This window comes from Egretta garzetta, unplaced genomic scaffold (assembly GCF_000687185.1).
Source record: "Egretta garzetta isolate BGI_Z169 unplaced genomic scaffold, ASM68718v1 scaffold332, whole genome shotgun sequence".
In the NCBI taxonomy this organism is placed as follows: Eukaryota; Metazoa; Chordata; class Aves; order Pelecaniformes; family Ardeidae; genus Egretta; species Egretta garzetta.
The window spans coordinates 183,606-200,562 of NW_009258879.1; the positions used below are offsets into that span (position 1 = coordinate 183,606).

The 16,957-nt window shown below is 36.6% G+C and overlaps 1 protein-coding gene across 6 annotated transcripts in view; it reads left to right on the top strand.

Annotated features, from left to right (window-relative positions):
* Positions 1-16,957, top strand: part of NR2C2 (nuclear receptor subfamily 2 group C member 2) — a 40,495-nt gene that overhangs the window by 10,488 nt on the left and 13,050 nt on the right. For 5 of the 6 annotated variants that reach the window (XR_004841326.1, XM_035889432.1, XM_035889435.1 and 2 more), the window contains exons 3-9: positions 5,016-5,126; positions 9,238-9,438; positions 10,636-10,738; positions 11,736-11,915; positions 14,064-14,211; positions 15,921-16,014; positions 16,442-16,575. Coding sequence is in view for 5 of the 6 variants with exons in the window: in XM_035889432.1 (XP_035745325.1) it covers positions 5,016-5,126; positions 9,238-9,438; positions 10,636-10,738; positions 11,736-11,915; positions 14,064-14,211; positions 15,921-16,014; positions 16,442-16,575 (971 nt within the window). In the remaining variant the exon portion in view is untranslated. The remainder of the gene's footprint in view (positions 1-5,015; positions 5,127-9,237; positions 9,439-10,635; positions 10,739-11,735; positions 11,916-14,063; positions 14,212-15,920; positions 16,015-16,441; positions 16,576-16,957) is intronic. The other variant, XM_035889434.1, reaches the window with a different exon arrangement.

Here is a 16,957-nt window from a genome sequence, read left to right on the forward strand (position 1 = left end):
GTAGGGAAATTGGAGGGGGGTTGAGATAACTTTTACATTATATGTATTATTTTCTGACTACGTTTAAGTTGCACTGTTAGTGGTTACTTCTAAATGATTGTTGATTAAGCCTCTGTAAAATGTTGTGCGCTGAAGTTTTCTACGATATATGTCCTATTTTGTTTCTTTCCTCATCTCTTGAAGATGAAGTCTCACTTGAGACTCTCTCCAGTCTTAAAGAAATTAAAGTGTATTTAATTTTTTAAAATACTTTTTAGAATTACAGAAACATGCCATCACTGACTTTGGAGGCCTAGGTTTTTGCATGTGCAGCTTCCGAATCAGTTGCTTTAAACGTGATACAGCTTTCATGGTGTCAAGTTTCTTCTGAACAACAGAGTAGGATAGTCAATGTTACGTTTAATCCTGTAAATTAACCTAATATAATGCTAAATTGTATTATCTTCCTGATACGAGTAGTTACAAGTAATTTGCTTTCAGAATACTTTGATTCAATTTATTTGGGAGTCTAATTAATGATAGCTTAATTTTTCCCATAGTATTTATATAAGTTCTGTGAAGTTAACCTTGTAAATCTCTGATAGGACTTTTTAAATATTGCATATTCTTGGAATGTTCTTCCTTTTTTTTTCTTTTTTCCAATATTTTTACTTAAGAAGTCAAATGTGGTGCAGTTGACTGCATAGGACCACAATAAAGCATCACATACTTATATCCATTCTGATCCTTTGTAGGTATGTGACAATGCTCAAGGTAGAAATTTAGCTGTCAAACAAAATGACAGATTTTTTTTTTCCCCCCTCACTCTTGTAAAGCGTGTATTTCAAAAAATGTTTCCTTTTTGCATTTGATTTATTTACCATGGTTGTTCTGCTGTTAACCAATGGCATGTGTTTTCAGTCTGGAAAATAAACTTGAGATTTTTAGTAGCAGTCAGAAATCTAAAGCTTTTCTTATTCCACTGAGTATTAAGTAGGCAATCCTGAAAGGAAGGTAGGTTTGCATTTCAGAGTCCTACACCATCCTGAGTACGTATGCATGCTAATAAGAGTATAAAAATAAATTATATGTGCACACTGAAGCATTTATCGGTATTGGACAAATTATTCTTCATTGGTGCACCATATCTTCTCAGCCAAGAGAAGACTAAAATGTTGTCTGTTTTAAGTTTAATAAATACATGTTCTTGACTATTCTAAACATGAAGATGACATCTAGGCATATAATGGCAGCTGGTCTCAAATTTACCCAACTTTATAGAGAACTCACTGTTAGACTTAAGATAACCAACTAGTCATGCAGTGAGGATGAAAAATAACTCAGATTAAAGGAGACTGGAGTCGATCAGTAAAAATAACCTTTATGTGAGGATGTGGCCCAGCCTATAAAAACTGAGAAAGTGTTTTAAAGCATAAAGCGCTAGTTTTTATGTTGACATAGTACCTGGAATCACTGTTGTACACTAGGACCCCTTTGCAGCAGGTACTTTACAAACCCAGAAAAAAATAAATGGTTATTTAGTCCAAAAATGTTTACAGAAGAATTTCAGCACAATAACCACATATATACTGGCATTCTTTTTATATGTTACTATAAATTGTTGAACATGGAAAAATAGATCTATTTATTTCCAAGTTGCCTGCAGTGCATCATGGGGTAGGGTTCGAAGATGCTTCAAAAAGAGGCTAAGGATTCTGTAATTGAAGGTGAAAGAACTGGAAAACAGCTTTAAAAGATCTTTTCTAATTTAGACCTTTTAAAGAGTGCATAGTCTAGATAATAATTTGGCGTGGAAGATAAGGGGATTATTGTTCAAATGTGTCCTCTAAGAGTCTTGATTTTGGGAGTCTTGGTTTTTTTATCTTGCCTAGGTATCTTGTTTTCTGCTGCTGGATGCCTTGTATCATCCAATAATTAAAAGTTTCTACTATTTCTACATCTCCTGTCTATTTTCCTCATTTGTCATGCAACTTTCGTGACCTGTGTATTAAAGATAATTAGAGATCGTGTGTTCAATTTAGGTTTTACTTTTACAGTATATGGGACTACTTATGGTACAGGCAATAGGAGAATAGAACTTAATAGGCTTTATTAAGTGCTGTTTATTTTAACACCTTTGCTTCCCCCAAAGACACTGAAGTAAATTTTCCTTGCTATTCAAACTGGTTTTTTTCTTTCTTTACATCACAAATTTAACTTTTTTGTACATTAAACAGGAGAGGTTATAAAATTAAGATTTTTCCATCTTGTCCTGTTGACCAGCTATATAGATTTTGAGAAACAAATCATTCCAAGATTGTTTAAAAGAGTATTTAATAAAAACAACCTGTGAGCTTCCTGGTTTTGGCCACATGTCACTGCAGATATTAAACACTAATTATTATAATCAGTCATACACTAAACACAGTCATAGCTTCTGTGGGACAATGTAAATGTGTACTTAGGGGGTATTTGTGAAAACCCAAATTATTGTTTACAATCACAATTTACAAGTATTGTAAATGATACAATTTACAATAGAAAATTGTTTTAAAGATGAAATTATCAAAATGTAAAATCTGTTTTAAAATGTAAGTAAGATTTATTTAGCATTAAGCAGACATACGTAAAAATCCAGGCTGCTAAGTCATTGACGTTATAGAACATTTTTCCAAAGAACAGAGTTTTGGCCTGTATGCATTGTTTTCAGGAACGTAGTTATGGGTTAAACTGAGCATAGAAGAAATCAGTAAAATCAGTAGTGCCGTATTCTGTTCATTCTTTTTATAGAGTACATCACTGCAGTATTTTATTCCAATTGAAACTGAATGTCTGTAGAAATTTATATTGTATTGTAAGACTTTACAATGCGTGTTATTCAGACATGCTGCATATGTAAAATTTTCTGTCAGCAGTCTTTTAAATATTACTGTGTTTTTCTGTAATTTTATATAATAACTTTCAATAAAGAATGTAACTGAAAAAGTATCCATGTTGTGCTGATGACAGTAATGTCACCTGGAGCTGCCGTAGTCCACACCAAAATACTACTTTCTTGTGTGCACTAACTGGTTTTCAAATATTTTTGCAACTTTTTTGAAAATACTAGTAAGCATACGCAGTGTATGGATTCAGAACCAAATTATCTCCTTTGTTTTGAATTTTCTCACAAGAGTCAAAACATTGAGCCATGTCATGGACTGGTAACTTGTAAAATGCACCAAGAAAGTGGAGCTTTTGTAACCAGTACGGCACAAATAAGCATATGTCATTTTCTTTTAGTTACTATATTACAAGTAGCAGACTAATTTATCTTTCCCTTCGCTTTACTGAAAACAAAAAATCAAAAAGATTTGGAACTAACAGTGTTCTAATTCTTCAAGAACTTCCAGGATAATTTTGATACAGTTTTGATTTTGTTCAGTTAAGCCCATTTTTTTTGTGTCGTCAGGTTCCAAACTAAGAATGGCAAAAAGGCATGTACCAGTAGTGAAAAAAAATACATGTAGACATTTACATCTGCATATACTTCTCTGTGTTAAAGACTGCTATAATAGCTTCAGATCATGTTTATATCTGAAAAAAAAAACCCCAATAATACTAAATAAGGTACTTTTTATAAGCATCTGTATATCTGGAGCTTAATAAAAATGGACTGGATGGCTGTGGGGAGTGGCAAGCAGTACCTTTCCAACGGAGAGGTGACTGTAAGGACTAGAATACAAGTGCTCCATCTATACTACATTTACAATTATTAAGAAGGAACAATTAGTACTAACAATTACATCAATAAATCTGAGGATGAAAAAGCACAAAGTCTAAATATGCACAACTGTAGAATTATGTGTGTAAATGTGTGTAAACAGAAGATAAGGCTGCCAAGCCAATGTTATCTTGCATGTTTAATTTAACATTTCATGGTGTTGCTCTGAAAATAGCTATGCAAGGGGTGTTTTTCAAGTTTTTTCTAGGTATTCAGAACTAGATTTCCATTATTGTTTGGTGCTCTAGAAAGATATGGAATAGAACAAGAAATTACAGTATTCAGTTGTAGTCCCAAATTTGATCTCTGTCACGCTAGTGAAATCCTCACTAGAATAACAAGAACTAACCACATACACCTGAATACATGCTGAATACATTGGTAATCTCTTGGAGCATAGATTCCAGAAAAAATCTCCACCACTCTGGAGCAGAAAAACAGAAATCGGGGGACAATAAAAAGGGGGAGAGGATATAAGCACACTGAACAACTGGAATTCTAATTTATTCTACTGTCTAAAACACAGATATCCAGATAACCAGCCATCTTAATGTTAACTTTTTACCTTAAAATACTGGCAGTTAAAATTGTTCTTACTTCTACTTGAAAAATGAACTCACTGTTTTCTCCAAGTGAGCTGTATAGACACCATGCTTTCAGAAGGCTTCACAGATTAAATAAGTTCAGACATGTTAAAACTAAAGGCCAGTTTGGTTAGATGGGAGTTCTGTGCCCTCTTCCAGTAGATTCTGTAGCTCTTGTCCCATATATGTTCCTGAGGTTGAGGACATTTTTATTTAGGGGCCTAGTGAAAATTGTCTACATTTGGGCTACCTGAAAATTTAAAAAGTAGTTCATTAAATACTTGAAAATTATTAAAAGGTGAAAGATTTAACATTATACGTTATGGTGTATACAGTGTATTTTGTTTTTACAGAAGCAAAAAATGAGGCAAATAGATAATTGAAAGTTGAAAAAGTATATCTGCATTTCAGTAAGCTGGAGGATCGCATAGTAATTATCCAGGGATTTATTTGGGGCAGGGTGTTGGTGGTTTGGTTTTGTGGATTTGGACATCTATCAGATACGCTCTGTTCCCAAAAAAGGGCAATGTTCTGATAATTCATTTAAAACAAATCCAAGTTGGTTTAATGACTGTAACCTTTCCAATAAATTTAGATTCCATGCTATAGGGCCATTTAATCTTTAATAGATACATGTATTTTTTAAAGTGTTCAGTACTGTAAATTAAAATTCTGTACATTATTTACAGGTGCAGACTGTTCAGACTTCACTATCTGAATCTCCAGTGATGACCAGCCCTTCCCAACGTATCCAGATAATTTCCACAGACTCCTCTGTAGCTTCACCACAACGCATTCAGGTAAAAATCCATTGGTTAAGTAAGTAACTGTTACATCATCTTTTTTTTTCTCCTCCTACCACTTAGGTTTATACAAAATTCTCTTTTCTGCCTCAGTATGTACTTGGTGATGACTAGTTGGCTGTATATAATAATCATATTGATGATGTAGTCAGTGAGGAACATTTGCAGAGGTTAAACTTAGCCTACATGTATAAGTCTCCTGAGCGATAGCCATAGCAAATGGGCAGACATTGTCAGCAGATCATCTCCAAGGGCGTTCCTCTCTCTCTCTTGCTCACTCTGCGCCATATTTAGGAGCCAGTGGGAGACTAGCCTATTTAGGATAAAGTTAGCCCTTGGGAATGCTGCACAGTGGGTCGTTGTTCCTGACAGATAATATAAAGATACCATTAATGTATCAAAATTTATGCAGCGACAAATGATCTAAGAATTGTTAAGTGTTAACGTTACTGGAATGTTGCAGTACTGCAATACTTTTAACCTACTTCACCTTGTCCTGTGCTAGTACAATACTCCCATGTACTTGTGCCAGAGGTGGTTCTGGAGAAGAGGATCTTGTACTCCAGGGCATTTGGAATAGTCCTAGCAATGCAGCCTCCATCACAGGATGGACGACTCTTGGGATATGTCTTGATCAGGGTGGGTGGGTGGGTACTGCCCCTATGAACAGCCCTGAAAACACTGCTTAAATTCTAAGTTGTCATTATACTTACTATATGTGACACAATTTTTTTCTGTAATGTTATTTTCAGAGATTCAAATTGCAGCATGTATAACAATGTGCATCATTAGTTCTTCTTATGAACCTAAATATCATTCACTTCTTATCCAGCCTAATTTTTTTGTCTTCTTTATATCATCAGTGCTTAATATCATCAGTGCTTATTTCTGATCCATGAAAAATTACAAAGAAGTCTATGATTTTTCTTCATAGACAGGGCCAAAGAGGTGTTCTTCAACACCATTAGCTGTGTATTTTATCAAAGATGTTATTTCCTAAAGTTATTAACAAAAGGAGGTATCAGGCAGTCTTATTGTTTCACATGCTGATTCTCAAGATTCTGTTATGATGGAAGGTTTCTATTTTTGATACAGTTGTCTGGTAACATAATTCTATTTCGCCTGGTAAAGTAACCATAACATAATTCTATTTTGCCTGGTAGAGTAACCATATCAATGTGTATCAATATTTCATTGCAAGGTAGGTGTTCTCACAACATGTATAACTGAAGCATACTGAATATTCAGCATTCATAAGGTAGGTATTTACATTGTAATTTTTGTTCAATTCTGCAAAATAATCTACCTCCTCACATCACTGATACTTCTGGAAAAAACCTACGACTCTATGGTAAAAGAGAACACTAAGATGAGAAGAGAGTATTCCCACTTCCTCAAAGCAAATACAGGCAACCATTGAAGTGGTATCAGTCATAATCCAAGATTAGATTTCACTGTGAATTGTCCTGTTAGTTAAGATCTGTATGAAAATGATGGAGGCTGAAGAAATTTCAGCAGGGAAAACTCTGGGGAGCTTAACAACTTAACAGTTTTACAACAGTGGGACTGAGGGGTAATGATTGTCCCTTAACCTTTGAGCTTCTTGTGAGCTCTATGTTTGTAGACCTCATATACTTAGCACTGAAACGTTTATGCAATAGAGACCTAAAATGGCTTACTCTATTCTGTAAACATAAGCATCTAAAGAGTCCCTGAAAAGCTCTGTCGTATCCAAAATTCAATAGAATGCTGGCTTCATCCCCAGTTTTGAGTACACCATTTCCTTTGTGCAGGTTTCTTAAGGTTTGTAATCACAAAATGTGAGATGAATTTTTCCTGAAGAGTTTCTGTAATCTAGAAAAATCCTCAGCTCTATAATTCAGCTCCTGCTTTGGGTAGTTCTAATGCCTTTTTAAGGCATTCTAGCTAGTAAAACTATTAGCATAGTCTTACTATTAAACTATTAGCATATGCCTTACTTTCTGTAAGACATATTACACAAAAAGGACATGACAACTAGATAAAAAGTCTAGGTTATTAAAATTAGGGAAATAAATACAATGTTATTGTGACACCTAATACAGTCAATTTAATAGGAGTATCACTGTGTGTAAATTCACTTCACATTTTATTTTCAGTAGTAGTTTGAACTCTGACATTAAGCCAAATATATAAATGAATTAAATCAAAATAGCTTTCATAGTCAGGTGTATACAAAATTAATATAAATCTCAAGAACGTACCACTATGCTTTTATTTTGTCAGCTGGAGTAATTTTAATTTAACGTTTTTATAAATGATCTCAAGGTAGGAGTCCAATGTACATTAAGGAAGTTTGGCAATGATACTAAATTAGCAGGACCTGTGGACTCCGTCGAGGTTAGAGAGGCCTTACAGAGAGATCTGGATAGACTAGAGAGCTGGGCAATTGCCAGCTGTATGAAATTGAACAAGAGCAAGTGCTGGATGCTGCACCTGGGACGGGGTAATCCTGGTTATACGTACAAACAGGGGGATGAGAGGCTGGAGAGCGGCCCTGTGGAAAGAGATCTGGGGTTTTGGGTGCGTGGCAAGTTAAATATGAGTCAACAGTGTGCCCTGGCAGCCAAAAGGGCCAGCCATGTCCTGGGATCCATCAAAGCACAGCATCGCTAGCCAGTCGAGAGAGGTGATTGTCCCACTCTACTCTGCACTGCTGCAGCCCCACTTCGACTACTGCATGCAGTTTTGGGTGCTTCAATAGAAGGACATCAAACTATTAGAGCGTGTGCAGAGGAGGGCAACCAAGATGGTGAAGGGTCTTGAGGGCAAGACTTACAAGGAGCACCTGAGGTCACTTGGTTTGTTCAGCTTGGAGAAGAGAAGGCTGAAGGGGGGGCATCATTAGTGATGGGTGACCTCGTCTCAGTCTATGCCTTCCTCAAGGGGGGCAGCGGAGGCAGAGTGCTGATCTCCTCTGTCTGGTGACCAGTAATAGGACACAAGCAAATGGAATGAAGCTGCATCAGGGGGAGTTCAGGTTGGACATTAGGAGCAGATTCTTCACTGAGAGCGTGGTCACTGGAACAGACTCCCCAGAAGTGGTCACAGCACCAAGCCTGTCAGAGTTCAAGGAGCATCTGGACGGCACTCTTAGTCATATGATTTAGTGTTAGGTAATCCTATGAGGAGCAGGGAGTTAAACTTGATGATCCTTATGGGTCCCTTCCAACTCAAGATATTCTATGAAATTTCTATGATGCTGTTTCTCTAGGCAGAGCATACCCTGCCTTATACCTGCCATTCATCAACTGCAGTCCTTAACATTGCATTTTGTTCTTACTATGTCTGGGATCCACTATATCTAATTCCTTTTGAACAGTTAAATGTGATTACAAGATCTCCCCCTATCTCTTTGTTCTGGTTTCGGCTGGGATAGAGTTAATTTTCTTCATAGTAGCTAGCATAGTGGTGTGTTTTGGATTTAGTACCAGAAGAATGTTGATAACACACTGATGTTTTTAGTTGTTGCCAAGTAGTGCTGTCGTGGGCAGAGTGATCGCTGCTCGGGGGGAGTGATTGCTGCTTGGGACGGGCTGGGCATCGGTCAGCGGGTGGTGAGCAATTGCATTGTGCATCACTTGTTTTATATATTCTGTATATTCTCTTACCATTATTATTATCACTATTGTTATTATTCTCTCTTATTAAACTGTCTCAACCCACGGCTCTTACTTTTTTTCTTTTCTCCGATTCTCTCCCCCATCCCACTGAGGGAGGGGGGGGAGTGAGCAAGCGGCTGCGTGGTGCTTAGTTGCCAGCCGGGTTAAACCACGACACTTTTCATGATTAACAGTATCAGACTCACACTTTTCACAACTCTGTCTAGTATTTTCCATCTATGCAGTAGGTATGCAGATACATACATATATTTGGTTTTATTATATTGTTTTGCACTTATGTAGGTAGCTGCAATAACTTTGCACCAGTGTAATAAATGTACAAATACCAAAATAATAAATAGCAAGGGACAATTATCAGAGACTATCATATAATTCTGAGACAGAATGAAAGGTTTTAAAATGTAAAGTTTACTGTGGCTCATAATGTTCTTCAATGTGTTTTACAGATTGTGACAGATCAGCAAACAGGTCAAAAAATCCAAATAGTGACCGCAGTGGACTCAGCTGTATCTCCAAAGCAACAGTTTATTTTAGCCAGTCCAGATGGAACTGGTGCAGGAAAGGTGATATTGGCGGCACCTGAGACACCCAATGCCAAACAGCTTATCTTTACCACCACGGACAACATTGTGCCAGGCAGAATTCAGGTAAATACAGTAATTGAGGTAGATCATAGATTTTTGGTTTTCAGTTTTTTATTTTAGATTATTTAAGTCTATAATTGCTTTAAGACAAATTGCAATAGTTTTCTAAATATCTAATGACATGGATTAGACCTTACTAATTGTAGGCTTCGTTATTCAATTATGCATCCTCCTGTCTTTACATTCCTCATGCATTCCATTGCACTCATCACCCCCTCATTCAAATTCCAAAGATGTAAGCAAATACTTAAGATGGTGCTTGTGAGGAGTGCCAGGATTTCAGATGGTCTGTTCAAGATTCACAGATGCACAGAGATACAGCTCACCTGAGCAAACTTACATTCACAGTGCAGTATCAAGACATTGAAGTAAAAGCTCTTTGGAGCAGAAGCTGTCCTCTGTTGTAGGTGTTTGTGGGTCTTGCACATAATCCAGACCAATGGGATCTTTGCAAAACAAAGTATATAAACAATAATCTCTCCCTAGTGAAATTTTAGATTTCTTCCTAGCATTCTTAAAAAAAAAAAAAAAAAAGCTGCCTGGTCCCTATTGCTACTGTTACAGCAGAGAATTCTTTACAAGGAGAAGTATCATTCTTACAGAACTATTTGAAAAATTGTATTAACAGTGTTTTAAAATGTATTTTACTATGCTAAATGGGTTATCTGATGTTACAGAGGGGTGGGGTTTTTTAATTTTTCTGTGTCAAGTGAAATGTTCTGAACAGAAGTTTCGAATCTAAGGCCTTTGGAGGCTAAACTTTCTATAATGGATGTCAGCTTCAGGCTATCCCCTCTGAACCATATACCCCTATATAGCTAGTGAAGAGATAAATGGGAACAGCATCTGAAATACAACTATATTGGCTAAAACAGAGCAACTGTTTGAGAGTAGTTGCAAGAAGGCAAGAATAAGGTTGACTGCAGAAGTGAAGAAACTTATTTGTACTGAACAGAGCTAGAAGTTTTATTTGGGATTTGTTGCACTATGACTCTTTCAACAGTCTCACTATTGACAGTAAGAAGTCTCATTAGCTTGTATTTTATACTAAATTTCATTCCATCTATCATTCTTACTCTCAAATTCAGTCACGTCTTCCCAGTTGGTAGACCAATTTTGTTCTGTAGGCAAACTCCTTACTTCCACATCAGAAGAAAAGATTGGCTAATTACCTCTTTTTGTTCTGGAATTTTGTTTTAGATAGTGACAGACTCTGCTTCGGTGGAACATTTGTTGGGGAAAGCTGATGTTCAGCGGCCCCAGGTAGTAGAATATTGCGTAGTCTGTGGCGATAAAGCATCAGGTAAGGAAACATAGAAAGTAGTACTCAAGAAACTTGATTGAAAGGATGGCTGGGATGAATGGTGGAGGCTTTATGTATTTTAGCCATGCTGATGGCAAAAGCAATTGAGTCTAAAATGCAAAAATATATCATTATACTTTGTATCTATACACACAGAATAGTTAAACTCTGCTTGGAAGAATATTAGTTTGTACTTCAACTGCAGTGTATGATAAATCGGCATGTGCTGAAAGACAAAATAATGATTGAATAGCTCCTGGTAACTGAAAGGGACTATTTGAAGCATTTAGTCTGATTCCCCACAGCTCTGGACACCCATGCAATAAACGTGTCACCTAGAAAAGTCTACCACCTCCAGGAAAACACTTCTTAGTGCTTTCTAACAAACTTAAGACTTCCTGTTAGATTCTGGTCTTTTACTACCACAGAAAAAGGCAAGTAGAGATCATGTGAATCCTCAGTGTTTCAGACCCATGCAGTAACAAGGAGTCTAGGAGGTAAAGTTTCTACACTAGCCAAGGAAGCGGTCTGTGCTTTCATGCTACAGAGAAGACACCTTTCTGTCTCTCTGTTTTGCTTTCTTTTATTTTTTTAAGTGTTTATATAATTAAAACAATACCAGAATTGATATGTATAGGAATTTTAAATTAAGATTGCATTTCAAATTTCACTGAAAAACTTCTTATATTCTGAAATTACTTAAACTCTTAGCCTGTATGTTCTTCCAGAATGGCAACTACCACTTCACAGGCCTCTCATTCAGAAATAGGCTTAGCCTTCCTCTCTCTCTCCACTATCCCACCAAAAAGCGCTGACAGTAGGCAAACAAGAAACATCCTGTAAGACTGTAACAATGCTTTCATAGTCCAAAACAATGGTAAGAATACAAAATAAATTTAAAAGGGTGACTTTTACAATATTTTACTTGCTTAAGATAAATATCTTTATGCTAAAATGTAAGTCATTTCTATCTGATAACAATATATATGTTTCCTAGGTCGTCACTATGGTGCTGTCAGTTGTGAGGGATGCAAAGGTTTCTTTAAAAGGAGTGTGAGGAAGAATTTGACCTACAGTTGTCGTAGCAACCAGGACTGTATCATCAATAAACACCATCGGAATCGCTGCCAGTTTTGTAGGCTTAAGAAATGTCTAGAGATGGGCATGAAAATGGAATGTGAGTGTTAAGTACCCAATGTGATACTGCGCCTACCAAAAATAAGTATGTGGACTACCACTTCTTAGTGTGTTCTCTCCACTTGGGTGTATGTTGCTTGAAGGAGACAGAATTTTCGTCAGCCGAAGCATCTACTGTACCTTTCTTTTGTCACCATTTTATGTGTGAGGTGCAGTAGTGATTTGTTTTGAACCATGTCTCATACTACTGTAGTCTTCGAGGAGCCCAGTTAGAGCCTCACTTAGAATGCATGTTACAAACACAGTGTATATTTATAATAGAAATATTTTAATATGGATGGACATAAATCTGAGTCTAACGTTCCATGTTCAGCATCTGCTTTCCTTCTGGTTTATTTTTGCTGCTTTTTCATCCAGTGATAGAAAGTAGTTGATGTCCTTTTTTTTGTTTTTCTTTTTTAATTTTTACATGAATTCGGTCATTTGTGAGCATTGTATTATGAGGCTTTGTATAAACTGTCATATTTTAAACAATATACTTTCATGGTTGTATGCAGTGCTTCATACAATTCCAGTGCTAGCATCCAAACACCTGTTTCAATGTATTTTGTTTCCAATTTATAGCACCTCTGCTTCTTCAGTCCAGCACTTCGTGAAGCCTATTATCTGGTTGTTTTGTGGTAAATTTATGGAGAATTTAAGGTGAAGCAACCAATACTTTTCTTTTTCCACTCTGATCTGGGCAGGATAAGTTCCAACCACTGAGTTCAAGGGAGGCAGAACTTTAAGCTGTAAATAGGAAGATCTTTGTTGTATTTGAACTGTGGAACTTCAGACCCGTAGCAATGGTTGTTGTGCTTTGCACACCCTGTGCTGAGTATAGGGGGAGACATTTGTACAGGAGAAACTGCTGCATTTCCAGAAGCTAAACCTTTCTTATCCCAATATGATTAGGATATACGCTCACTGACTTTACTGGACATGGGGTCAGGTTTCTGATTCATATCTATGTACCCACCAAGCCAACAAAATGGATAAACCTACTTTTAAGCCCCTACATTTTGCTGACAGTAACAATATTAGCAAAAATAAAATCAGGAACTAAATAACTTGCTGGTTATGAGGATAGATAGAGACATATCCATGTATTTTACTGTTATATTCAAAAGGGCTAGAGAAGAGGGTTGAATTTTTTTGTGTGCGTGTTAATAATGTTAATCCTCTAGAGGAATAAAGGCTGTATGATTAATTGATACAATGAATAGCACAGAAATATTGCCTCCATTTATGCTATGCCTTACATTTGCAAAGTGTGTGAGAATTAATATTAGTACAACACTTTAAAACATTCTTTATGTTATCCTCATAGTCTTTTATTAATTTTATTATCCTCATTTTCAGGTGAAAAGTCAATGTAGTCGAATGTTATGCCAAGCTGTAGAGGAGTTTGGAAAGTTTAGTGACTTAGATTCCAGACAACTTTCTGTAATTTGTTTAATAGTAATACCTTAATATTCTAAAGATGCACTTTTCGCTTCCTTTAAAATTACAAAGTTACTGTTTCTTACTATTTTTTTAAAAGATTTACCACACTTGTTTGGCACATTGGAGACTTGAGCTTATTTTCTTCCAGTTACCAAGTAGAAATATTTTAAATTCTGAAAAGGTTAGTTTTGGAATACTGGGTGGAAGTGTTGGAATGGATGTGAGTGAATTGCGTATCATGCAGAGACTCGTCTCCCAGGGAGTTAACCCGCATCTCTCACATAACTTGCCTGTCTGGACTTTTCCTGGGTTTGCATTGTTTTCAATCATCCAGAGTATGACTGCATCTAACATTTAGGTATGGATTTACCTGTAAAAAAATGAACAAATAAGCAATTGGAAAACACATCTTGCAGAATGTTCCATCCTATTAAATGCCAATGAAATAGCAAGCTTTAACTTCAGCAGAGGTTAAAGCAAATCATCAATCTGTGACTTTCTTACTTAAAAATGTATATAATCACAGGTATAGTAAAATTGGAGCCTGTGTTTCTTCAGTCTTCCTACTGAATTTCCAGTTTTGCACTGAACTGATACACCATAACTGTGCAAACTGAAATCCTACTGTGATAATTTTACTTTCTTTTTGTATTTTTCAGTTGAATTATTTCCTTTAAATCTTCATGTTTCTATCTTTATGTAGCGGTTCAAAGTGAAAGAAAGCCTTTTGACGTGCAACGTGAAAAACCAAGCAACTGTGCAGCTTCCACTGAAAAAATCTATATCAGAAAAGATCTACGAAGCCCTCTAATAGCAACTCCAACATTTGTGGCAGATAAAGATGGGACACGGTGAGTACCTCAGTTTAACAGGTCTTGTGCATATTCCTTTGCAGGCACACCTATACTCTCTTTCCCCGTCTGCTCTGAAGAATTGGGCAGAAGAGAGCTCCAATTCACAGATTGTCTGCTTCCATTACCAAGACTCATCTAGATTGTTCTGCTTCTCATGAAAGTTTTTATGTCTGAGTACAGCTGGGTGGTTTTCCTTTCAGAGCTGGCTCTTGTCCAGCCAGGTCAAAGCACAGGCAGGGCAAATATGTGATATTCAAGCAAAAAGCATGTAGGCTTATGCTGTGATGCAGTCAGGTTAGCACTTCTCTGAAATCAAATCTGCAAATAGCAGACTCAGTCTTCCTTCTCCTGAAGACAGTAGTAAAAGAGACTGCAGTGACTGCTGATTCAGATCCCAAGAGACTGGTTTCAACAACAGCAAAACAGCAGCTTCCTTGTACTGTATGGAAGGTATTCAGAGACTGTTCCATGCTCTCAGTTGTCTCCACAGGCAGCGGGTGTGGAAACGCATATCATGATAAATAGAGGCAAGATTTGTCATCTTCTGAGTAGAATAAAAGAGAACTCTAGGTTAAATACCACATTTTTAAAACTGTAGGTCCAGTTAGTTTATGAGTGGATAATAACCACCTAAAGATACTGGATCTCAATATCCAGTTTATATATCTTTTTTTTTTTTTTAAATATGTATCTATATTCTTTGTTGAACAAATGACACTGCACTTAGCAAGACTGGGCTGCAAATTTCTTGGAGAATTGTTTTTCAGTGTTCTCATTTGCAAGTCAGATTTTTCAAAAGTACTGCTCACAGACACATTTGCTTCTTTGAGATTTCCTTGTGCTACAGATCCCTTATGGTCCTATAAACAATATTATAGTCGTTGACTTATTTATGTAGGATTCAGATTTGCATAATGCGTGACAATTTGCTGCCTGTGATAGTTCACAATGCTAGTTGTTAGCCTCAGACCCTTTAAACTATAAATTCCCTGCAGCTTGAACCTGTTGTGTGCACATTTGTATTGGGCTATGCAGGCTTGGAGTGTTCTATAAGTAACAAACTTATCCTTGCTGACTGCAAAGACTTCCCACTGTCTCCCTAAATTAGATAAAACAAAGGGAAAGCATGTTTGATCAAAAAGTAGCAGAAGTAAAGGCAGCAGAGATTTTATGCAGACCTTGATTGCACGACTGTTTATGGCTGTATTTTGGAATGTAAAATATATTTTCTTGACGTAACCTTTTTCTTCAGTACTGTCTGTAGTCTAACTTGGAATGCATGGTTATGCCTTCCTCCACAGTCTAATGCATAGCTCTAGAGCTATTAAGTGACTTCTGAGAGCATGAGAATCAAAGAATCATTAAGGTTGGAAAAGACCTCCAAGACCAAGTCCAACCGTAAGAGGACAACAACTTCCCTTAAAACAGAATAAACCAGCATAAAAAGCAAATGAGAGGTTATCTGTTTGGGAAGTTGTCATTGCTTTTGCACAGGAAAGAAAAACACATTTCAGTCTTTCTGTCTTTCAAGCTACTTTTTGGAAACTGTTTCAGAAGGGCTTAAGTCCTGATGAATAAATCCTGAGCTTCATTAAATTGCTAATTTAAAAATCGGTAATCTCTTTTATTCTGACATGGGTTGTTACGCATTATTCTGATAAACGTAAAATGCTATTGACTGTCAGATGCCTTACGCTTTTGAACAGGTCAGCAGGTCTCCTTGATCCAGGAATGCTTGTGAATATTCAGCAGCCTTTGATCAGGGATGATGGAACAGTCCTCCTAGCTGCTGACTCCAAGGTATTATTCTTTCAGTTAAGTTCTGAACATACATATTTATTTGTTCAGATTATTTTAGCTATGTACATAAACAGAAATAATTCTTGTTCCTGAGAAGAATAAGGTTGGGGTAAATTTGAAGATCTGAACAAATTAAGGTAATAAGCTGATCAACAGGAACATAATTTCTTTTCACAGACGTATTCCTGCAAAACGTTAGCCACAGGTAGTTCCACACATGATATGTCAGCTGGGGCTAGGATTGATGATTACAGTAGTAAATAGATTACAATTTAAAGATCATTGTGAGCCATTGTTCTTCCTGTAGGTGTTCAGGATAAAGGAAAAGGTACTAAGGGAAAAAGAATATAAAGATTAAAAATGGGAAAAATTATGTATGATACATTGCCTATAATTTTGACCTACTATTATGGTTCTTCCTTTTTAGGCTGAAACAAGCCAGGGTGCTTTAGGAACACTAGCAAATGTTGTAACATCTCTTGCTAATCTCAGTGAGTCACTAAATAATGGAGATACTTCTGAAGTTCAACAAGAAGAGCAATCCGCAAGTGAGATTACACGGTATGCATTTATATTTGCACCTTGTTTCGCAATTTGTAACCTGTATGGTGTATACTTAAATTCATTTATTGAAGTAATTTGGCACTGTGACACCAAACACAGTAGAGATTGCCCCCTACTTTGAAACACAAACCCAATTCTTTAGAAATCCAGGTTTGACTGTTTTCCTCTTGTGGAGAACTGTCTCCTGTGTTAGAAATGAAGTGTTCTGAAGCTAGACCAGATTTCATACTCAGAAAAATAATAAATTGCTTGTTTGTGACCTTGAGAGACTCTGAGAGTAGCAACGCTTCAGTACTGTTTTATTTTATAGGGTTGTTATATGGAAGCTTCTCCTGTGCAAAGCTCATGCCCTTAGTCCTGCTCTTCAGTGGTCTGTATG